General features: G+C 41.9%; 1 protein-coding gene across 1 annotated transcript in view; it reads left to right on the top strand.

Annotated features, from left to right (window-relative positions):
* The window catches only part of ACO1 (aconitase 1), a 66,174-nt gene that overhangs the window by 36,987 nt on the left and 4,860 nt on the right, over window positions 1-24,327 (top strand). The window contains exons 5-19 of the mRNA XM_081497505.1: window positions 1,297-1,366; window positions 1,486-1,669; window positions 2,184-2,323; window positions 4,336-4,507; window positions 5,986-6,086; window positions 7,025-7,141; window positions 8,258-8,417; window positions 10,007-10,142; window positions 12,279-12,363; window positions 13,139-13,295; window positions 14,441-14,565; window positions 16,151-16,255; window positions 16,987-17,129; window positions 20,161-20,308; window positions 24,162-24,284. Coding sequence (XP_081353631.1) covers window positions 1,297-1,366; window positions 1,486-1,669; window positions 2,184-2,323; window positions 4,336-4,507; window positions 5,986-6,086; window positions 7,025-7,141; window positions 8,258-8,417; window positions 10,007-10,142; window positions 12,279-12,363; window positions 13,139-13,295; window positions 14,441-14,565; window positions 16,151-16,255; window positions 16,987-17,129; window positions 20,161-20,308; window positions 24,162-24,284 — 1,966 coding nt within the window. The remainder of the gene's footprint in view (window positions 1-1,296; window positions 1,367-1,485; window positions 1,670-2,183; window positions 2,324-4,335; window positions 4,508-5,985; window positions 6,087-7,024; window positions 7,142-8,257; window positions 8,418-10,006; window positions 10,143-12,278; window positions 12,364-13,138; window positions 13,296-14,440; window positions 14,566-16,150; window positions 16,256-16,986; window positions 17,130-20,160; window positions 20,309-24,161; window positions 24,285-24,327) is intronic.

The following is a 24,327-nucleotide window of genomic DNA, read 5'->3' as shown; positions in this document are numbered from 1 at the left end:
CACAGGTGGGAACTGGAGGGATGGAGCCCTCTGTGTGTTTGGAAAAGTTATCTAATCTTTCTGTGCCTCGGCTTCCTCTTCTATACATTGGGATAATAGTAGTACCTATGTGAGGGGTTGTTATGATGATTGAATGAGTTCATGTGTGTAAAGTCTATGACATGTCTTGCAATCTTGCACTTTGGCTTCTGCTGTAATTATTATGGTAGTTGTTGCTATTAAAATACCAGCACCACTGCTACAGTTTCTGTAACTACTACTTTAAGGAGGCAGTATAGGGATTTAGAACATTGATTCTGGAGTCAGACTGCCTGGGTTTCAGTACCAATTCCATCATTTACTTGCTAGGTGATCTTGAGCACCTTACCTTCTGTCTGTCTCCTCTTGAAAAAAATGTGCCTATTAGTTGCCCCTAACTTCAAGAGCTATTTTGAAGACTAAATTAGAAAATAAATGTAAAGCACTTTAGTGCTTAGCTCTCGTAATGTCAATAAGTGTTAACTATCAATTAGTGAGGTCTGACTTAGGTCTTAGCTATTAATTTTACTATCCTTTCCTGTGTTCACTCAGTCCATGACACATAGTTTACACGGGCTTCCTGTGTGCTAAGCATGCACAGTCACCACTATGACTTATTCTACCTTGACTCAAAACAATGTAGTTTGATTACAAAAATTCTGGAAAAGCTTCCTGATGCTCTGCATTATCCATGTCCATCCTGATGGATGGAATGACTTTGAGCAAACCTTGGCATGTAATTTGGGTTTTATAGATGTTCTTGGGTGGCACCATCTGCCCTATAAACCTCCATTTGGAGGGTAAGAGGTTGTGATCCTACAGATTCCTGTGCCTCCTGGCATCACTGGGTCCCTGTCTCCCAGCATAAAACAGATGAAAATGCCAGGCCCAGGCATGGCTCAGCTCAGAGAGGTGTTGTAACAAAGTCCCAGATGAGAAAGGTGTATGGAAAGAAGGCTTCTTTAAGAATCTAAACTACTGTTCTCATCATAAATGTCTTAAGTCTGTTCCTAAGACACAGACTATGATTAGAATAGTTTTTACTTAGATTCACTTAATGTTTTCTACCCACCATGTTTAAAGGCATTGTAAAAAATCACCTGAATCAAAAAATAAAGTTCTTTTTTCTTTAATTAACTCTTCTTTGCCATGTGAATAAATGCATTACCACCCAGCAAGCCTACAGATGATATACCATTTGGTTTATTATCATCAATAACTTTGACTGGTAACATTTTAAGCCTTAAAATCTATACATTTAATTGTTCTCTTTGACAGGGCAGACAGTTTAAAGAAGAATCAAGACTTGGAATTTGAAAGAAATAAAGAACGATTTGAATTTTTAAAGGTACAGGCAGAGCTTGGTTCCATTGATTGATTCTTCATATGTATGGGGTGCAAGGGAGAGGTGAGCTGCTTAAAGGTGTGTCTGGCATTCACAGTGTTCTTCCCATTTCTCAACCCTAGTGGGGCTCTCAGGCCTTTCGCAACATGAGGATTATTCCACCGGGCTCAGGAATCATCCACCAGGTGAATCTGGAGTATTTGGCAAGAGTGGTCTTTGATCAGGATGGATATTACTACCCAGACAGCCTTGTGGGCACAGATTCGCACACCACCATGATTGATGGCTTGGGTGTCCTCGGTTGGGGTGAGTGCTCTTTCAGGTTCCTGTTCCATATATGCTGGTCTGCGGCACGGACCTCGATTTACTTTGATTACCATTACATTCCAGCAGCATGAATTTGAGTGACCAATATCGGAGAGGTATTTTTGTCTGTTTTGCTTACTGCTATATTTCCAGTACCCCGAACAATGTTTTGTGCCTTTTACACACTCAGTATAATGTTTGGAAGAAAGAATTGGAACAAGGGGTTAGGGACATTTAAAATAAATGAAAACCACTCAGAGAGTTTGTTAGAAATGGATACTCCTGACCCTCACTCTCCTTTTCAGTGTGGACTCGTGGGGATTTTGATCTAGATGTTGGGAGACCACACTCTTGAGAAACACTTGTTAAAAATTCTGTAGAGGGAAATAGAGGAAAGATAACTGTTCTTTATGTCAATATAACTCTACACTAGTAAAATACTGTAAGTGGGCTGACTACTTATTAATGATACTGAACTATGCCTGAGGAGTCATGAAACCATTATTGCATACAGGTGTGGGTGGTATCGAAGCAGAAGCTGTGATGCTGGGCCAGCCAATCAGCATGGTGCTTCCCCAGGTGATCGGCTACAGGCTGGTGGGAAATCCCCACCCCCTGGTAACATCCACTGACATCGTGCTCACCATCACCAAGGTAACCAAGTGCCGCCTCTTCTGTGGTCTTAGAGAGTCTCAGTGACAAACTAGGAGGAAGTCCTTGATGGACTCTCTCTTGGTTTCCATGTGCTCTAGAAATGCTAGGAAACAGTACGTTGATGACTTTAAAAGAGACAAGATAAGGCAAGAATTCTGTGGTCAAATTTCAGATCATTAGGTTCACGTTACTCTCCTGTTGCTGCATGGATCTTTTTCTTTAAAAAAAATGTTTTTGAAACCGTGAAATAGTTTAAATACACAGAAGTTAAAATGACACTTATATGCCCACCATATAAACTTAACAGATGGTAACATTTTGCTGTTTTTGCTTCAGGGCTCTCTCTGTATGTACATTTTTTTAAGAAGTGAAATATAATGTTTATGGCTAAAGCCACCCTTCTCATTTCTAGAGATAATCACTATGCTGAGGTTGTACAAAATCATTTCCATGCATATGTTTATACTTCTGTACTTTTTCCATGTGGTTCGTCTTTGTATGTAAATAACAAACTCTTTCTATGAATAATTTTTGACTTTTAAAATTTCTTTGTCTGTATTATAAATTACATTATTGTAACAGATGTTTTTCCAAGCTGGAAAATACTAGGTTTTTTTGTTTTTTTTTTTCGCCCTTGTCGGAAGTAATCTTTTATGATGATTTGCTTGCTTTGCAGAAAGAAGGGAATTTCATTTTGAAAGATTATTAGAAAAGTAATTTTTTTATTATCACAAAGTTTTTTCTGGTTACATAGTTTGGAGGCTTGGGGTATTTGGGATGGATACTATACTTTTGATTTAATTTTCATGAAAATCAGAATTGGATATGTTTAAATACTATAGCTTATCAGAGATGTCCACATCGTTTAAGTGTAGAATAATCTAGGCTTTACCCACAAAATTTGGCAGAATTCCACATAATCAGAAGAGCCTGTCTATGTGGTTGTCCACACTTCAAGAAACAGATTTCAGGCCCAAGCTGGTCACTGATGCTGCAGCTCTGGCTGATGGCTTGTATGGAAAAGATGTGGGAGTCAGACTGCCTGAACCTTTTGGTTACCTTTGACTTATACCTGTGTTCAGGATATTCATTCATTATACACTTGGAAACAAGGCATTTGCTTACTCACAAGTGCAAGTCGTAACTAATTTAAGTTGAAAGAATTTATTTAATCTTTATAAAGTTTTCTCATTTTGAAAAACTTTTCTTAACATTGTGTTTTTATATTATTTTTTCTTTTTCAAGAACTGTTTTGAAATAATTTTAGATTTATAGGCGAGTTGAGGTAAAGGTAATACAGAGTTCTGTTACCTTTCTCTCAGCTTCCCCAGATGTTAACATCTTACATAACCATGGTACATTTATCAGAAATAGTAGTTAACATTGGTATGACATTTTTAACTAAACTTGAAACTCCACCAGTCTTTTTAGTAATGTCCCTTTTCTGTTCTAGGATCTACTACAGGATACCATGTTGTATTAGTTGCATTGCTTCTTAAGTTTTATTTTTAAAAGTAATCGATAATGTGTGCTCAGTTGTGTCTGACTCTTTGCCATCCCATGGACTGTAGCCTGCCAGGCTCCTCTGTCCATGGAATTTTCCAGGCAAAAATACTAGAGCAGGTCGCCATTTCCTAGTCCAGGGGATCTTCCCAACCCAGGGATCCAACCTGTGTCTCCTACATTGGTAGGCAGATTCTTTACCACTGAGCCACCTGGGAAGCCCATAATCCAAAATGTATTGGGCTAATTTATTGTTTGTGTTGACTCACAAGGCTAGTTTATGAGAATTCCAAAGGTATAGTTCTGCATTTTAAATAAGGGTTATCGTGACTTCTCTGTTGGTCCACTGGTTAAGACTCTGCTCTCCCAATGTGGGGAACACGAGTTCAATCCCTGATTGGGGAACTACAATCCTACATGCCGCCTGGCATGACCATAAAAAATAAATAAATACTGAAAAAAAATGTGGGTTATCAAATCTCAAATTCTGTTACTATCCTGTTCCTCAGCACCTCCGGCAGGTTGGGGTAGTGGGCAAGTTTGTCGAGTTCTTTGGGCCAGGAGTAGCCCAGTTGTCCATTGCCGACCGAGCTACAATTGCCAACATGTGTCCAGAGTATGGGGCCACTGCCGCCTTTTTCCCAGTTGATGAAGTCAGTATCAAGTACCTGGTACAGACAGGTAAGTGCAGAACCCTGAGAACAGAAGGTCCTTTGTATAGTTCAGAGAAAGCTGAGAATTGGAGTGCTACCTTCTGCCTCTGTCCCTCAATTAGATAGTAGAGGCATTACCCTAAAGAAGAGAAGGGAAGGGATGGTGGGGAGGGGAAAGCTTCAAACTACACCCAGAGATAAGATTGGTTTCTGTGATCTAGAGGTGGCCACTGAACCTCTTACTGATCTGGTACTGAATTTACAGCATCTATTGAAATGAAACAAATGGTTTTAGAGAAGGCGAACCCTTTCTTAAACTGAAACCTAAGAGAAATTTCTCCCATGTGTTTTCATGGAGAGGGTGACACGGGGTGTGGTGAACACTGGGACCCAACAACAGGTCATGATAAATATGCTAATGAAGATCAGACAGTCATCTGTTATAAGATCCATGCTGACAGCTGATGACCTTGACAATTCAGTGAAAATGAACAGGCAAACAAAAAATGCTGATCTGATGCGGATCTAAGAATCAAGCTCTCCAGCAGTCTTAATTTACTGTCAGAGAAATGGGAGAACTGCATGTCCATTGGGCAAACCATGTGTATTATTTCCTGCAACCAGGGTCTTTCTGAATGAAACAGCAGAGCATTTGGGGTCATACTCCTGGTGATACAGTATCATGAGTTAGGACTTTGAACTTTGGAGTTAAACTCAGCTTCGGCTCTTGGTTCTGCCATTTACAGCTTGTGTTCCATGGAAAAGTTTGTGTTTTTTTTAATTTATTTATTTTAATTGAAAAAGTTATTTAATCTTCTTGAGCCACTATTTACTCATCCGTACATGAGGATAATAATAGTGTTTGTCTCAGAAGGTCAGGCTAAAGGATTAGAGATTGAAATAATGCATTGAAAAAGTTCAGCCCATAGTGCTAGGCACATAGCTCATGGTTTGTGGTAGGAGATGGAGGAAATTACTATTTTAACAGGAATAATGTAGAATGTTGAGGGTCTATGGCCAGTTGAAGGCAGATGCATAGGAGGGGCACTTTAGCAATTTGCTGAGGCTTAGGAGCCTCTTAATTAAGAACCATAATCAGGACTTCCTCAGTGGTCCAGTGATTTAAGTCTCCGTGTTTCCAATGCAGGGGGCATGGGTTTCATCCCTGATCAGGGAACGAAGATCCTACATGCCACACAGTGCCGCCAAATAATTGAAAAAAAAAAAAAAGAACTATAACCAAGAGAGAGGAGTACTTATAAGTAAGACTAGAATCCTTTTCAGAAAACAGTCCCTTCGGTAGACCAGCAGATTGGTTCATGGTCCCTAGTAAACAGCAGCATCAGTTGCAAAGTCAGACCATGAGCCTGAAGGCTGCAGTGTCAGCAGAGGGCTTGGTGTGTTTTAAGTGAAATCCCCATTATTTATGCAGTTGCTGCTAAAGGTATTAGTTTCATCAGAAAATATTGACATCTGTTACTTGTTACTTCTTAAAATGCCCATTAGGTCGTGACAAAGAAAAAGTAAAGCATATTGAACAGTATCTTCAGGCTGTAGGAATGTTTCGGGACTTCAGTGACTCCTCTCAGGACCCAGACTTCACCCAGGTATGGGAGCACCTCTCACTGAACACATGTTTCCTCTTCCTCAAGCCTATGGTTTTAATTGTGAAAGTTTTTCCTAGGGGGGTGTACTTGTAGGAAATTAGTCACTGCCAAGTTATCACAAAAGAACAGGGTGCTAAAGGCTGAAAAAATCAAAACAATAAGGAATTGCAGACATAACAAAATAACATAACTTCCCCCGTTCTTCCTGGCCATTAGGTTGAGTGTCTCCTTTTTTGATTTATTTCTCTTATGTAGATGACCTTTGGAGAAGGAGTTTAGAAGGACTGGAACTATTTAAAGACTGTTAAGCTCATCAGAATTATAGATGGGGAAGAAATGAAAGTGCAAGCCAATCGATTAAGTGTGAGCCAATCAGTTCAGATTTATCCACTACTTATCTTCACTCATTGTCTAGGGTGCAAACTAAACTCACGTTTTTCTCTACAGTCAAGATCGGAGGGTAAACCAGATGTGGGACTATTATTTCCTTTCCTATTATTAATACATTGAGGGAAGGAAATTTCTTGGCATTGATGACTTAATGACAACATCCCCCCAAGTCATCTTAGAAAAATTACAATGGTTTATCTATCGTTTCAATAGGAAACACATCTCAGACTAACTTAAGCAATAAAAAGGATGTATGGGCTGCTTTATAAAGAGGGCCAAGTGGAAGACCACAGCAACCGCAGTGCCCACCCTGGTCTTTCTGAGAGTGGGCAAGGCTTCTAAGCCTGTCGCATGCTACCAAAGTGCTCATCTGGATCTCTGGGAATTCATCCCTTCAGTGTTAAAAAGGGACCCTGACTTTCTTGGTTTTGCATGTGGTAGTTCGATTTGTTTTTATTGTTGTGGTGTAAATTCTCTGGCACAGCTGTGTTTTTTTTCTTTGTGGGTATGATGCCAGTTCTATGGTTCCTTTTCTTCTGGGTGGACAGGTTGTGGAGTTAGACTTGAAAACAGTAGTGCCTTGCTGCAGTGGACCCAAAAGGCCTCAGGACAAAGTCGCCGTGTCTGACATGAAAAAAGACTTTGAGAACTGCCTGGGGGCCAAGGTAGGGAGCTGGGAGAGGTGGGTGGAGACCCTCCCCATGCCTGGCTTCTTCATGCACAGGCTTCTTTTCACCCCTCTTGATAATGAATCTTCCTGAAGCCTAGTACTGAAGGCATTTCCTCTCCAAATTGAACCTCTTGGTGCCTCCTTCCACCTTAGCTAAGAGCTGAGTAGCTTCCTTACAGCCCTCTATTGCCTATAAACACACTCAAACCCTCCTTTTCATTTTTTCTAACTCTCCTTTTCTAAAGCATATCCACTGTTCACATGACTCTCACCACAGCGTTCACTCTGCTTGAACAAGCTATTCTGGCCATTAATTTTGTTCATGCCACCCCTGCGTACATGCCCTTCCTCATCTGCATGCCCTTCCTCACCAGCATGCCCCAGTCTCTCAGCTCCTCCACAGCATGACCTCAGATCTCATAGCATAAAGTCATCTCTCCCTCATTTGAACCTTCAGTCTAAACCTCTGTGATGGCGTTTCATATCCTTTAACTTCATTGTTGGTACTTTATATTATTTGCACGTCTGATTCTTTTACTAGACTCTAAGTTTGAGGATAAGATTTATGTCGCAGTCACCTTTGTATCCCACACAGTGCCCAGCAGAGCATCTCGTACGCGGCAGATTTTCAATGAACATTTCCCAAATGAACGATTAAGATTTGCGATGGGTTTTATCCATGGGACACCAGCATTTCACCAAATGTTCAGCTGCACTGTGTTTGCCTCATTGCTCATGCTTGGCTGAATCCGGCCAAAATGGCACCTTTTTCTGTTAGTGTCTGTGCCCTCTGTCGCCATTAAATCTGTACGAATTTGCTCTAGTTAGACAAACTTTAAGCTAAATTTGTAGTTTTAGCGTTTCAATATTTAAGGTGGGAAGGAGGTAATGGTTAATAATTTCAAAGCAAAATAAGATTCAGAAATCATGACTCCCTTTTGTAAAGATTTAAAAAGAGGAAAGGGAACTTTAATTTTTCTGTAGCATTTCAGAGTTTACCAGCTGAGATGTTTATGTTTTGTTAAGAATTATAACTACCAAAGTGCTGCTTCTTCTTCCAAAGTGACAACTTTTGACCACATACATATTTTTTCTCTTTTTCTTCCTATAGCAAGGATTTAAAGGATTCAAGGTTGCTCCAGACCATCATAATGACCATAAGACATTTATCTATAATAACAGCAAGTTCACCCTTGCTCATGGTTCTGTGGTAATCGCTGCTATTACTAGCTGCACAAACACCAGTAATCCATCTGTGATGTTAGGGGCAGGTAAATGCATCTGATGGTCATGTGGACATGTGGGTGGGAATTTCCAAGACATAACCCAAGAGCTTTTAGTTCTATGTGTGGGGCTTGCCTGGTGGTTCAGACCGTAAAGAATCTACCTGCAGTACAGGAAACCTGGATTTGATCAGTGGATTGGGAAGATCCCCTGGAGAAGGGAATGGCAACCCACTCCAGTATTCTTGCTGCAGAGTCCTATGGACAGAGGAGCCTGGTGGGTTACAGTCCATGGGGTCGCAAAGAGTCGGACACCACTGAGTGACTAACCCTTTGGCTTTCATAGTTCCCTGAACTTTATCCTTCCCAGATGCAGAGACTAATTGGCCCAGAAATGTTTATTCAATAAATAGTGCCCAATACAAAATATTTAAAGTAGTATAGTCTTTAGAATTAACACAGAAAATAAGGAAAAGAGAGGAAAGAAAGATTAATTTCTGATAAAGCCTAGAATCTTGTGTCAGAATTTAGAAAAAGGAAAAAATATTTTCATGCCACAAATTGTTCTCCATAAAATCCCTTTTTATACAGTGGAGTTTAGTCTTAGATACATTCTCAAATGCATCTGAATTAGCACACAGGGCACTTGGTAGATAAAACTTATCTGCCTATTATGCAATTCTGGTTATTTAATGTTTACATGCAGAGTTTCATTAATATAAGGTCTCTTTAGTTTCCAAATTTTAAAACATCCTGAAGAGTTCCTCTTATGTCCACACACAAATAGTTCTTTCTTTATGAAGTGGACAGGTGCATAAGGAAAACTTTCTTTGTCCAAGAATTCATCTATTGCCCCATAAGCTTTGGACAAACAAGTTTCCTTAAGATAAGACACCAGCTTGCCTGTAGCTTCTTGTCTCTTAATACCCACACTCCTTATTTCTTTCCTACTTCCGTGAGATGTCCTAAGTCAGAGCACCCAAGTGTCCCTGTAGTATATAGCCTCTGGATTTGCCCAGAATCAAGTGACCCAGCAGCCCTTGATCTTCCACTGTAAGAAATATCTGAGAGCAAGATTTTTAACTTCTAGGTGGACTGTACTCCTCACCAACTAGTACACAATTCGTATACTTTTTAAGAAGGGGCCCTTCCAGTTATTTTTAATCTAAATATAATTAGAAAGATTGCTTTCCCTCCAGAAATCAAAAACTCACTCTATAGTATAATCATTAATGGTTTATCTCTTTAAAAAACAAAAAGCACTTCTCTTTTTATGTCATTCATGTCCATGGGTCATTTTGAGTTTACTGAACAAACGTGAATGACTTTGTGCTAGTGAGCATTTGGTTTCTGTCATTTAGTCTCTCAGTTGTGTTCGACTCTTTGCGACCCCATAGACTGTAGCACGCCAGCTTTGGTTTCTACTGTTCAGTTGCTCAGTTGTATCTGACTCCTTGCAACCCCGTGAACTGCAGCATGCCAGGCTTTGGTTTCTATTAGGCAGCAAAAAATGGCAGAAAGCACCAGCATGAGTGGGGTCCTGTCAGGAGGTCCAGACCAAAGTCAGTGTTTCCTGAACTGTCTGTGGCACCTAGAGTGGGCAGCCCCCAACCCTGTCTGTGTTTACCGTTTCATAGGCTTGTTAGCAAAGAAGGCTGTGGATGCAGGCCTGAGCGTGAAGCCTTACATCAAAACCAGCCTGTCTCCTGGAAGTGGTGTGGTCACCTACTACCTGCGGGAAAGCGGAGTCATGCCTTACCTGTCTCAGCTTGGGTGAGGGAGAAGTCTCTTAACACCATTGCTTTTGTTGCACTGTATTCCACAGATACTTTGCTAAGTCACCTTGAAATGGATGTAAGCGTATCTGATGGTACCTAATTGCATAGTCTTTCATCAAATGATAAATACTGCAGACTTAAACCCTCACTTTCCAACAGGCAGGGCCTTCCTGTACAGTTGTGCTGGTTGTTCATCAGACAAGGGTATCTGTGAAGAGAGTGTGGGCTGATATCAAGCCCGTGCTTCGCTGTAGCTCTGCACTCCTAGGGGAGGGGGCAACTTTTCTGTTCTGTGAACGTGTGCTGTGGGCTAATATTGGCTCTGCCACAGAGAGTCCGCCTTTGTATGAAAATAATTATTTCACATGCCTAGAAATGTTGTGATTCACTGAAGTCAATTATTTGTTTCCAAATACAGTTTCTCCTAGTAACCCACTATTACTAATTTAATTGACATAGATTTTTATTACGAACCTCATAAAAGGTGAGAGTCCCTGGGATTATATAATAAGAGTAGTGAATAAAGATATCAGATAACTGATTTTGACTTTTAAAAATTACAGATCATTTAGGTAGTCTCCTTATAATTTACTTATAAATTTAAAAAGTGAATTACTTATAAAAGTAAATTATATGGAGTAGAATAGACAGACCAGAAATAAACCCATTCACCTATAGTTAATTAATCTTCGACAAAGGAGATAAGAATATGCAATGGAGAAAAGACAGTCTCTTCAATAAGTGGTTTGGGAAAGCTGGACAGCCTCATTTAAATGAATGAAATTAGGATACTCTTTACACTATATACAAAAATAAACTAAAAATGGTTTAAAGACTTAAATATAAGACATGACACCATAACACTACTAGAAGAGAACATAGGCAAAACAGTCTCTGACATAAGTTGTAGCAATATCTCAAGGCAAAAGAAATAAAAGCAAAAATAAATAGGACCTAAAGGGAATCAAAAAACTCTGCACATCAAAGTAAACCATCAGCAAAATTAAAAGATAAGCTATAGAATGGGAGAAAATATTTGTAAATAATGCAACCAACAAGGGGTTAATTTCCAACATATACAGGTAGCTCATACAGCTCAATATCAGACAAACAGCCCAGTCAAAAAATGAGCAGAAGACCTGAATAGACATTTTTTCAAAGAAGACGTACAGATGCCAACAGGTACATAAAAAGATCCTCAATATCACTAATAATTAGAGGAATGCAAATCAAAACCACAATGAGGTATCACCTTACACCAGTCAGAATCGCCATCATCAAAAAGTCTTACAAATAATAAATGCTGGAGAGGGTGTGGAGAGTGTAGAGAAAAGGAAACCTTCTTACACTGTAGGTGAGGATGTAAATTGGTGTCACCAATACGGAAAACAGTATGGAGGTTCCTTAAAAAACTAAAAATAGTAGAGCTACCATATCATCCAGCAGTTCCACTCCTGGGCATATATCTGGAAAAGACAAAACTCTAATTTGAAAAGATAAATACACCCACATGTTCACGGCAGCACTGTTTATAATAGCTGAGACATGGGAGCAACCTAAGTTTCCATCAACAGATGAGTGGATAAGAAGATATGTACATAACAGAATACTACTCAGCCATAAAATAGAATGAAATATTGCCATTCGCAATATTGCGACCTAGAGAATATGGTACTAAATGAAGTGAGTCAACAGAGAAAAACAAGTATATATTAGCGCTAGTATGTGGAATCTTTAAAAAATGATGCAAATGAGTCTTTTTACAAAATAGAAACAGACTCACAGATACAGAAAGCAAACGTATTGTTACCAAAGGGAAAATCAGGGATTTGGAAGGGGGAGGGATTAGGAGTATGGGATTAACAGATACACACTACTAGGTATAAAACAGGCAAAATATAATATAAATATAAAATCAACTATACTTCAGTCTTTTTTAAAAGTGAATTATAAAAAGGAGTCTTAATCGAATGATTTGGGATGAATGAATAGTAGATCAAAATGCTCCCGAGAATGAAAGCCTCACAGAAACAGCCCTGTGTTAACCTTCTTTAAATCAGTGGTCTCCAGGAACGAGCAGGTGGCCCCACTGAGAGTCATTCTGCATCCCGTGCTTCTCTCTCACACCCAGGTTTGATGTGGTGGGCTATGGCTGCATGACCTGCATCGGCAACAGCGGACCCTTACCGGAAGCTGTGGTAGAAGCCATCATACAGGTAATTACAGGGGAGCCTGTGGGTCTTTCTTTTTCATATGATGTGTGATGAAATGCTGATAATTTTAAAGAAAGTTCAGGGAAGCATGGGGTGTGGTTAAGAGAATGGTCTTTGGAGTTGAGTTAAACTTATTAACTGTATATCTTTGAGCAAGTTCATGAACCTCGTTGTGCCTCAGTTTTCACAGCTGTAAATGGGAAGTGATCATAGTTCGTGTTTCAGGAAGCCGCGAGCATTATGGTGATAGTGGACACAAAGGACTCAGTGTGGTGCCTGGCCAGCGCGTGCCCCATACATGTGAAGGCGCCAGAATCATTTGTTCCTGTTGTCTGCAGGCTGGTTCCAAGTCAGACAACCAAACATAAACTCACTGGCTTGATTTTTGTCCCATAAATTCTGTGGCGTTGAAAAATACAATTTGGTCTACTTGCACTAATTATAGAATCCCTGTCAGCCAGTGTGGCTTCCTCTAGCTGTCAACCTGTCATCTTCCCCACCTGTTCTCGGACCCCTGGCCACAGAATAACTAGGATGCTGCCTCCTGACCCACCTGGTATTTCCTCATGAGCAGAAACCATCCAGTGCATCTCTGTGCAGCTTTTGACCCAGCATGTCTCCCCCAGGGCCACCCTGTGGTCTCCGTCCCCAAGGAGAGGACCAAGGGCAGGGGAGGCTTAAAGGGCTACTTGACTTAAAGGAGAACTTCAACAGATGGGTCTAGGAAGCCCAGGCAGTCTGTTGTCTTTGCGACCTGTCTCCCCCTTGCCTCACACAGGGGGACCTTGTAGCTGTTGGAGTACTGTCTGGAAACAGGAACTTTGAAGGGCGAGTCCACCCCAATACGAGGGCCAACTATTTAGCCTCTCCACCCTTAGTAATAGCCTATGCGATTGCTGGGACCATCAAGATCGACTTTGAGAAAGAGCCACTAGGTAAGAGCTGATCTGTGGGGTTACAATTTTTTTTCCCTCAATGAATTTGAAAACATTACTGGAAAAAGTTACTGCTTTCCTTAAGAAATAATGAAGCCTAGAACCTCCAAAGATAAGAGGAGGAAGAAGGATCTTTGCTTCCTTCCCCAGCACACAGCTAAGACATAACTGAAATAGCTAAACAAGAATTTACTAAAGGGGAAGGGACAAAAAGGGAAAGAAACACTTAGGGTAATGGAGGTCTTGCCATTCTGGCCTCTGCTTCAGTCCCTCCCTTTCCAGCTCCTGCTTCAATCTCGTGATAGCCTGCTTTAATATCTCTGCTGTAGGAACATGTCCACAGTGTGCAACTTCTCAAAGCTTGGGGGACATGATGCTTTTTTTCCTTTCTCCTGGCCTCCTTGCTGTGCCCTCCTCAGTCCCTGCTACACAGATTAAATAATATGAAAACGGTGCCCTGGAATTTACTTTAAGGAAATCATAGCTTTAGACGTGCAGCTGATCCTCATTACATATGTATTCCAAATTTTCAAATTTGACTATTCATTGAAGTGGATTTTCACCCCCAAAATCAGTGCTCATCACACTCCCATGGTCACTCACAGACGCGTACGCGGTGGTGAAATCCCTGAGTCACTCACCACGCCTGCTCTCAGCTGAGGTCAAGCAAGGTGACACTCTGTCTTTTTATTTCAGGTCTCATACTGCAAACAAGTGTCTTGTTTGTGCTCTGGATAGCATCATGTTTTTACACTTTTGTGCTTTTTCTTGGTGGTTTTACTGTTTAGAATGACCTCTGAGAGTAGGGCTAAAGTGCTGTGGAGTATTCCTGAGCCCAGGAAGGCTGTTACAGGCCTCATGTTAGACAGGCTCATGAGTTCAGTGTGAATGCATCAATAGTATGTAAATAGAAACACATGAAACAGCATTACGTATTGATCAGTTGACAACAGTGCTGTGGATAAACACCCTTGGGAGCCTAACCTGTGTGTTTCTTGCGGGCAGTGGCTGAGTGTTTTCTAAGTGTGCACAGAGAATTTACTGAATGTAGCTGTCCTGAACAATGAGACTGGGCTGACTGCCTGTGATCATGAAAATTGGATATGAGATGAAGTTCATCTTACTAATGAACATTTTCTCCCCAGGGGTCAATGCCAAGGGACAGAAGGTATTTCTGAAAGATATCTGGCCGACCAGAGACGAGATCCAGGCAGTGGAGCGTCAGTACGTGATCCCCGGGATGTTTAAGGAGGTCTACCAGAAAATAGAGGTGCGGTCCCCGCCCCAGTGTCAAGGGGAAGTCGCTGCTCTGCGTCTTCTCTGCCAACCTTGAGCCTAGCGCCGGTGTCAACTAGAAAAAGTAGCATATCTTCAGATAACTGGGAAAGTGGTACAATCATTTTGCTCCTATAGCTCAGGCTCTTCCAGACTCCACTCTACCCAGATATTCCCAAATTTAGACACATGAGCAGCAGGCTCAGGAGGAGTGGACTCAGCGTGGATGCGGCTCCTGGCTAGCTCTGCACGGCTCAGCTCTTCCTCTGACAGCCCAGGATGTGCATGAGCTGTGGTTGAGGAGCCCGATGTCACTATAGTGTGTCACTGAGGGGCCACGTGGCTGAACGCAGCTCTCAGATTTATTTGTCTGCTTCAAAGAGTAATAAAAGCCACTCAGTTGGAAGCACACAACTATCAAGCTGCTGAAATTAAAAAAAAAACAAAAAAACTTGCTGTGCATTTTACAAACAGGGAGAAATGTATGGGGCTCGATATCACTTTCTGAGACTCTCAAATGTTACCCTTTTCCTGGTTTCTGTGTTAGGCTGACCCCGGGACTTCTTGCTGGGGCTGGTGGCTTGAAATATGAGGGCAGACTGGGGAGCAGAGTCAAATAGGAGTCACATTCACACACTGAATCCCACAAGCTGCTCGTTGGGAAATGGTTCAAGGGAGTTTGGTGGATACTGGATTAAATGCATTTCTCCAGAGGCTGAGTTAATGACGTGTGGAGCAAATTCAAGCCAATTTGAATGCATAGTGGCCGTCACTTACTATCTAATATCCTTGTGACTGACAGTCTACCTCCCCAAATCTTCAGAGCATCGATAATTTCCCCTCAGGTACAACCTGTATTGTTATTTCGTAAATTATATGTGTTAGTTACCTATTGCTCTGCAACACATTACTCCTAAACTTAGTGAGTTAAAACAGCAAGCTTTTTTTATCTGTTTCTGTGAGTCAGAAATGGAGGTGCCACTTAACTGAGGGTGTCTGCCTTCACAAGGCTTCATTCCAGGTGTCATCTGAGGCTGTGGTCTCACCTGATGATTTGACTGGGGAGGATCCAGTTCTTAGACCACCTGTGTGGTCATTGGCAGGATAAAGGGCCTCGCATGCTGTGGGAGAAAGCCTCAGCTTCTCACTGACTGTCAGCAAGAGGCCACCCTCTCAGGGCCTTACTAGTGGGTCTCTTCACAGCACGGTGACTGGCTTCCATCATAGCCAGCAAGAGCAAGTAAGAGGGTGAAGAGACAGAAGGCAGTCTCTATAACCTAATCCTGGAAATGAGTCACTAGGCTCAGCCCTCACTCAGCAGGAGGGGTTCATTTACAGGTACGATTCCCAGGACGCAAGTACATGGGGTCATTTTAGAGATGGCCTGTCACAGGGCATGTGTATTTTTAAATTACTTAGCATAGTGTTATCTTTGTATAGACATGTTGTGTGACCATTTAGACTAAGAATTGGTCTTACTATACTCTTAGCTTGAATATATGTATTATGTTCACATGTTAAGTCTTCCTCAGGATGAACTATGATTAGATCTGCCTCTCCTTTTTTTCTTTTTCCCCAAGACTGTGAATGAGAGCTGGAATGCCTTAGCAGCCCCGTCAGATAAGCTATATTGCTGGAATCCCAAATCTACATACATTAAATCACCACCATTCTTTGAAGACCTGGTAGGACTTTTTTTTTTTTAACAAAATGAGTTCTTCAAAAAGTTTCTTGGCTTGTAAAATCTACTTGATTAACCAGTACCCTCACTTTGACTACCTACTTCATTGAAACCTTTACAAACCTCAGCAGATAACACTGGGGAGAGCTTGGGGAAGCTGGGTTATTTGGCTGGAGTGGGCCTGTGGTTTATCTGTCCAGGGCTTCCATGCGGCTGTGCAGAGACCCCTGGAGATCAAGTATCACCTGGATAGAGATTCAGTAATGTCTGAGGGGGACTGTTCAGGAGAACAGCCTCTAGGACCTGCCATACTTAAGCCTTATACGCATACAAACAAGGGATATCTTCTCTGAAACTGATGATCAGGAGTCTGTGCTCTCCTGGTGGGAGTAGGGGATGAGAGGATGTGAGAAGAAGGCAGGACTCCTGCCATACTCAGCATTTGGGACCTTCTCTGGATGTGGAGAAGGAATGTCATTTGCAGCAACATCCCTTTTGTTTCTGAGGGGATAGTGCCAATACTTCACCTCATTCAAGGATGAGATATGAATATTTTGCATAAATTCACTTCGCTTTACTAAACACCCCTGATAAACCCAATAAAACTAGAATTCTCTATGTGTTGATGTAGGGCTGGCATCAGGTTCAGATCCATGGACCACTACTGTTGAGGCTCCCCTGGTGATGTGTTGGAGAAAACCCATGCAAACACTGACTTACTGTGTTCTTTGATAGACTTTGGATCTTCAGCCCCCTAAGTCTATCGTGGATGCCTATGTGCTATTAAACTTGGGAGATTCAGTAACAACAGACCACATCTCTCCAGCTGGAAACATCGCAAGAAACAGCCCTGCTGCTCGCTACTTAACTAACAGAGGGTAAGTAATGAGGGAGGGGAAGGAGGCCTGAAGACAAAAGGGACAGCATGAGGTCATTAGTCCTCCTTTCATAAGGTCTGTTTGGAATCAGACTCTAGTTTTTCACTGAACCCTGGAGCCTGAAAACCAATCACTCTTTCTGTTTGTTGCTTTAAAGCTGCTAGAGAATCCACCAGCATGTGAACCTCAGCACGTGGAGACCTTCTTTTTGAGCAAGTGTACTTACTAGACTCGACTGTCATCCCTGCCACCAGCTTAGCTGATTGTTTATGTACAAGGCTCCACTTTTCCCCTGTGTGGCCTGGTTATACTTGAAGCACTCGGCAGGGGTATAACCAGAAATGCATTGACATTTCCTGGTTGAGAGACATATGTTGTGTTTTAGTTTACTAGTTATTTTGGCTGCGCTGGGTCTTGGTTGCAGCCCATGGACTCTCTAGTTGTGGCATGTGGGCTCTGGAGTGCACAGGCTCAGTAGTTGTGGCGTATGGGCTTGGTTGCAGTACATAGGATCTTAGTTCTCTGACTGGGGATCGAACCCAGGACCCCAGCATTGGAAGCACAGAGTCTTATCCACTGGACCACCAAGGAAGTCCCAAGAGACACATTCTTTACAGAGAACAGTTTTGAGGATTTGCAATTTACACATCCATTCAGCAATCCTTCAGTCATATACTTATTTTAACAGGTATTACACTAATATTATATACTGCTATTTAACAAACCCTGAGTCAAGAAGACCCACTGGAGAAGGACATGGCAACCTACTCCAGTATTCTTGCCTGGAGAGTCCCCATGGACAGAGGAGTCTGGCAGGCTACAGTCCATGAGGTCACAAAGAGTCGGACACGAAACCACCACCACAGTGTACCAATATCAGTCAATGTCCATCCCAGATATGACTTTCCTTGAGATTCGTCTGGGGAGATGAACGTTCCTGGCCCCCGTCCCCACTTCCTGAATCACCTTCTTCAGGGCCAGGGCCCAGAGCCAATATGAGAAACAGAACTGAAGCTTTTTTTCCTTTTTTCCCAGTGGGAGCGGACAGCTACCTTGCTCGTCCTCTCACTTGCTGGGTGGGTAACCCATTCTCTTCACAACTTTCCCCTTCTCTCACGCTCATTCAGCCTCTGCCTTTTCCTAGTGCATCCCATGGGACAATCTGTTCATTCAGACCAAGAATATCTCCTATTCCCCAGGATGTACGTGTTGTAAGTTTATGAAGACAACCCAAATCTAGAGGAGGTGAACACACAGTGGTCTGTGTTGCGATTTTTCTGTAACATGGGCAACTACTTTTTAAAATGTATGGCCACTACCCATATACAGATAGTGGGTTGGTCAAAAAGTTCACTCATGGTTGTCTACTGTTAAGATGTTACAGAAAAAGCCGAACAAACTTTTTGGCTAACCTAATACATATGAGATTTTAACATGTATTTGTTTTATTATTTGGCTGGGCCGGGTCTTAGTTGCAGCATGTGGGAACTAGTTCCCCAACCAGGGATAGAACCCGGGCCCACTGCACTGGAAGTGTGGTGTCTTAGCCCCTGGACCACCTAAGGGAAGTCCTCATATTAAGAGCTTTTAAAGGGATGATTCTGTGTTGAGTGGGAGATGCGAGTCCATCAGCAAAAAGGGCAGGAGATGTTCAAGGTGGGTCAGCAAGTCCTGCTCTTCCCCTCACCCACACTGCTCGGGACATGCTGCCCACCATCCTGTTCCTTGAATGTTCAAACAAGGCCAAGTACCCCTGTGCCTGAGAGCCTTCGGGTGAGCTGACTGTTTTCTCCTCTTGGATGCCTTTCCCCAAGATAGCCTCTTAACTACCTCCCACAGCAAGTTCAAGTCTTCCTCCATACGGTCACGCCCACCCTACTCTTCTTGCCCTGGCCTACCTTTTCTTAAGTATTAACCACAATCTAGTAACAGTTGTGTAGGATGCTCTTTTAAAAAAATTTCTCTGTCTCTACCTTCTAGGACGTAAGCCCTGCAAAAGCAGGGATTTGCTGTATCCCGGGCACCTAACAGCTCCTGGCATGTAGTTGGTGCTCAGTGAAAAGTTATTGAATGAATGAATGGGAAAGGCTTCTAAGGACAGAGAAACTAGAGAAACAGAGTTGAGGCTGAAGGAAGAAAACTAGGAAAAGAGAAGTAACCAACACCTTTTTTGATTGGTGGTTATTGATACTCTTTAGAGAATGGAATGAAAGGAAATATACCTTTCCAGAAAAATACATATCCACATTTTGGGCGTAATTTCAGGGGTTCATAGACACACTCACCTACTCCTGAAGCCCATGCTTAGATTCTCAGTCTTCAAAATTGAGCTAACGAATAAATCATTAACACACATGGTTCCTAGCATTTTAAGAAACAGCCCAGTGAACTGGTCACTGTTCATTGTTAAGATGTTGTTCCTGACATCTCAAAACGTCCTTTCATTCGGACCCACAGACCAGACTTTTCTTTGATTTTAGGACCAGCAGTGCTTGTTCTGTTCCTTCGTCCCTGCCCTGCTTTTGATCTTACAACAATACTAAGTCATGTTACCAGTTATGTGTTTTTTAATTGCATTGAGTTCCTGGACAAATTTGAACCTACTTCTGTTTAATTTATAGAATGTATTTTATGTGTCCCCCACTCTTGGCTCCACCAAACTGACCTACCCGGAGTATTCCTTTTGCTTCCTTTTTTTTTTCATCCATTTTTAACATTTTATTTTTAATGAAGCTTTATAGGCTACCTTACTGAATAAATAAAATACTCTGATTAAAGTTCTGCCGATTGCTCTACCCAGACTTATAAGACTGTAGGTTGATGCCGGGAGGCTATAGATTCACCACTGCACCTACTACCTCTCATCGTGCCCTCAGTCAAAGCTATGGAAACAGTTTTTCCACCTTGGAGAACAATACTTAGTAGACTTACAGAAACACCTAGGTTTGTAATTTTTTTCCCCTTCCATGGTGTAAGCCAGGTTTAATCTCTCAGTTCCCTAAACCAGCTTCTCTCCTGCTTTCGTTTTCAGCCTGACTCCTCGAGAATTTAATTCCTACGGCTCCCGCCGAGGGAATGATGCCATCATGGCACGGGGGACATTTGCCAACATCCGCTTATTAAACAAATTCTTGAACAAGCAGGCACCACAGACTATCCATCTGCCTTCTGGTGAAATTGTGAGTATGGTATCTTACGCTTCCTCTAGAAGCCAGCATTTCTCAGGCTCTGGGTAGTTCAATGCTTGCCTTGTCACTTTCCCTTTGGTCTTATTTTTTTTTCCCACACCTCATCCTACCTCTTGCTTTACATAATCCCTCTTGCCAAATGTTCCATATATGTAGAGTTCATCCCTAAAGAAGAGTCCCTTTAAACTGGGAGGCCTTTTCCTGCTTAGCGATTTCTGCTTCATGCTTTAACTAAATCTAGTTTCTTAGGAGTTGAGCTTAAAAAGCCTCCGATTGAGGTTTCATCAGTTCAGAATACTTGAAGGGGAAATTCCAGGTTAAGGTGGAGGATATTTACTAAGAAGTGCTGTTTTATGACTTTAATAACATTTAATTATTAGTCATACCATTAGGGAAGGAAGAATATACAGGACTGTGCAGGCCTGCTTGGGTCCTAATGGGAACCACGTGGAGTTGGTTTATTAGAGCTGGAATTGTCTGTTCACAGAGGGCAGGCATGGGGAGAGGTGGGGAAGCCTGCCCTTGAAGTCAGACAAGCCTGGGTTCAAGTCCCAGCTCCACCTCAGACCAGCTGTGGAGCCTTCTTCAGCAATCTATCTACCTCTCTGAGCCTCACTTTTCTTACTTGCAAAATAGAAATAATATCTACTTTTTAAGGTTCTGAGGCTTAACCCTGGGTGGCATGCATTCTTCAGTCACTCAGTCAACTCTGCAACCCCATGGACTGTAGCCCGCCAGGCTCCTCTGTCCATGGGATTTCCCAGGCAAGAATACTGGAGTGAGTTACCATTTCCTACTCCAGGGCACCTTCCCAACCCAGGGGTCAAACCCACATCTCTCGTGTCTCCTGCATTGGCAGGCGGACTCTCTACCAGTGCACATCCGGGAAGCCTATCCAGCGCAAAGTGAGTGCCTAGGACATATTTGTTCAGTGACTAGCAGGGACAATAGACTATTAAGTGAAAAGATACAAATGAATGGTAGAATCCCCAAGAGACAAAGGAGGGACTTGCACTTAATAGACTTTGAGGGCCCCCGGGATGCCAACTGTCATGGTAGGATCCCTCATTGACAGCCCTACCGTGCACAGAACTCCTAGTCAGATGGTTAGTGCCTCAGCTTAAATAAGGAGACAGCATCAGAGATGAAGAGACATTGGAGTCAGGCCTTGAACTTGAAAGACAGACCTAGACAAGAAACAGAAGAATAAAGAGAAAAACAGATAATGCACAGAATAGAAGAAAACTAAGAAAAACAATTATTTTGTCAGAGTGATAAGACGTGATTTTCTGTTGGTGTAATCAGAAGACAAGAAGGAACTCTTAAAAAAAAAAAAAAGTCCCTAAAAAATTTCATAGGAAAAGTTGACTAGTTGAGAAAATCTTCCAGAAGGGAGAAAGACAAAGGGGAAATTAGGAAATGTAAGAAAATCAAAGCCTGAACTGAGAAGGACCAGCATCTGACTGAATAAAGATGCTAAAAAGAACAGATAAAATCTGAGAGGAAATTGTTAAGAGTTAACACAAGAAATTGTTCAAGTGCAAAATCTGAGATTCCAGATGGAAAGGTCCACTGAGCACACCCAGCCACATGATTAATACTCTGAGTCACATCACCGTGAATTTAAGAACAGCAGAGGTAAGGAGAAGATCTAGAAACTTCGGAGAGGGGGAGAAAAGCTTATGTGCACACTCTTCTGGGGATCAGACACACTCAAGGCAACCCAGGAGACTTAGACTGAGGAAAATTGTTGGCACCCTAAAGTCTGTATCCCTCATACTACCAGCCAAGTGAGAGTAAAGTAACAACACATTCAGATATTCAAAAGCTTTAAAAATAATCTGTCAGTCCCAGTCTCAGAAAGCTACTTGGTAATTGTGTTCCACCAAAATGAGAGAATAAACCAAATATAGGGGAAGATGTAGGATCCAGGAAAAGGAAATGCAGGGTGTCACCAGGATGCTGGGGAAGGAAGACTGCTCTGTCCCATGAACACACCTCAGAGAGTGAGCAGTCCACACAGGAGTGAGGGCATCAGGAGTGACACCCCATGAAAAAGATTTTTAAAGTAAATTGCCTGATAGATGTGAATGTCTTCAGAAAAGACTTGTATCAATACTTTAGGTAGTATATTTGGGAGTTAATGGGTAGGGACACAGGTGAGTGCACACACAAATTTATTATTTCCAGTGGGAAAAAAAATTTTTTAATTGCCAAGGAAATCTGAGTCCATTATGTGGCTCAGCTGTAAATAGCATGTATATAATCAAAACGTATGGCCAAAAAAAAAAAAAGGTATGACAGTGATATTAGAAGGCCCTGGAGGGGAGAGGTTGGGGAGGGGGAAGGGCCCTACAAGAGTGGTTGTTGAAAGAACTAAATCCTCTAAGTAGGAATTTAATGGACAATAAAAAAGGAGAAATGAACTGACCAATTAAATACTTAGGGATACAGAGGTGAGATATCAAAAGAAACCACTAACTTTTATGCTTTCTTTAGAAGAGAGAGAGAGTGCAGGGAGCCAATGCTTTATAAGCTGCTTGCTACTCAGTTTGACGCACACAAGAGAAAAGCCAGGAGCCCGGAATTCAAACCTGCTGAGTCCACACATCTGGGTTCCACAACCCGCTCTGCCATAGGATTGTCAGCTCTGTGGCAGTTTTGAAAGCACTTTAAAACACATACTCCCACATTCTTAATATCCAAACTAGTAATAGATACCTCTGAAAATATCGGGTAGCTTGTTTCTTTTCTGGTCTTTGAAAACATCCAGGCTTTTTGGTTAGACAGAGCAGGCTTTTACTCTGGGTTTTTTTTTTTTAATTTTTTTTCAGCAGTTTCTATATTTGTGAGTTCTGTTCAGCTGAAGACAGACAGAATCCTACCTAGATTTAGGCAGTGCCGTGTGACATTAACCAGTCTCCATCCTTTCACCACAATAGTAATTTGTGAAAGCCTACTTGAGAGTTTGATTATATACCTTTCTAGAGCTCCTTTCAAATCAAACACTCCCTCTTTGGACTCCTTGGAGGGATCTTATTTTCTGACTTAAGAAGCGACGGGAAAAAAAAAAAAATGTTTCATTACTCACCATCAGTGATATCACCTGTCTTTGTGAAGCCTCATCTCAGCAGAATGTTCAGAGTTCCTATGAGAAACACATGAATCTATTTGTTAAAGCTGTTTCTCAGGCAATATATACTAAGTCCATCAATATATACTAATAAATATATACCAATATATACTAAGTCCATCAGTTTGTTTCTCAGGCATATACACTAAGAGATTCCTTAACCTTTTCTTGTCCTTTATTGACTGGTGCTTCATCAGTGTTTCTACTATCATTTCCTTGACCTCCATGTAGGAGGGTGATGAATAAAAGTCTGCATTTTTGTAATTTCCAAACATGTGACCTATTTTTGTGTTTGGCCATCCTTCACAACTGACCATCACCAAGTCTCTGGTACAGAATCAAAACCCAGATTTAGGTGGGATTCTCTGCTTTTACTTTAAAATATTTTAATCAATGGAAGAGTTTAAAAAAAAAACTGATCTGATTTCCTTTGTCCCCCTGATGCCCGAGGATTTGAATGTTTTTCTTAAATTATAACAATAAGGCATTTCATTTAAGAGTATAAAATTCAGTTTGATAGAGCTAAGTATTAATAGACAGCATTAACTGGAAATTTGTAGACCAGGCAACTGATTGGTTGAGTTTGCCATTGACTTTACACTGACTTGGCCGACTGCAGACACTCCTGCACGTCCCCCAAGGACTCACTGGCCTCTGTCTACACGCTGTGCCTTTACTCTGTCGGTAAAACCTTCCTCCTCTCCTCCTCAGCTTGATGTGTTCGACGCCGCTGAGCGGTACCAGCAGGCGGGCCTCCCCCTCATCGTTCTGGCTGGTAAAGAGTACGGCTCCGGCAGCTCCCGAGACTGGGCTGCCAAGGGCCCTTTCCTCTTGGTGAGTAGGACACAGAGACAGCCCTGCAGGCAGCTGCCCCCCT

Source organism: Giraffa tippelskirchi, chromosome 1, assembly GCF_054371585.1.
Source record: "Giraffa tippelskirchi isolate mGirTip1 chromosome 1, T2T-mGirTip1v1.2.pri, whole genome shotgun sequence".
NCBI lineage: Eukaryota > Metazoa > Chordata > Mammalia > Artiodactyla > Giraffidae > Giraffa > Giraffa tippelskirchi.
Note: the sequence above shows the minus strand (reverse complement) of the source record. Positions and strands in the feature narration are given on the sequence as shown.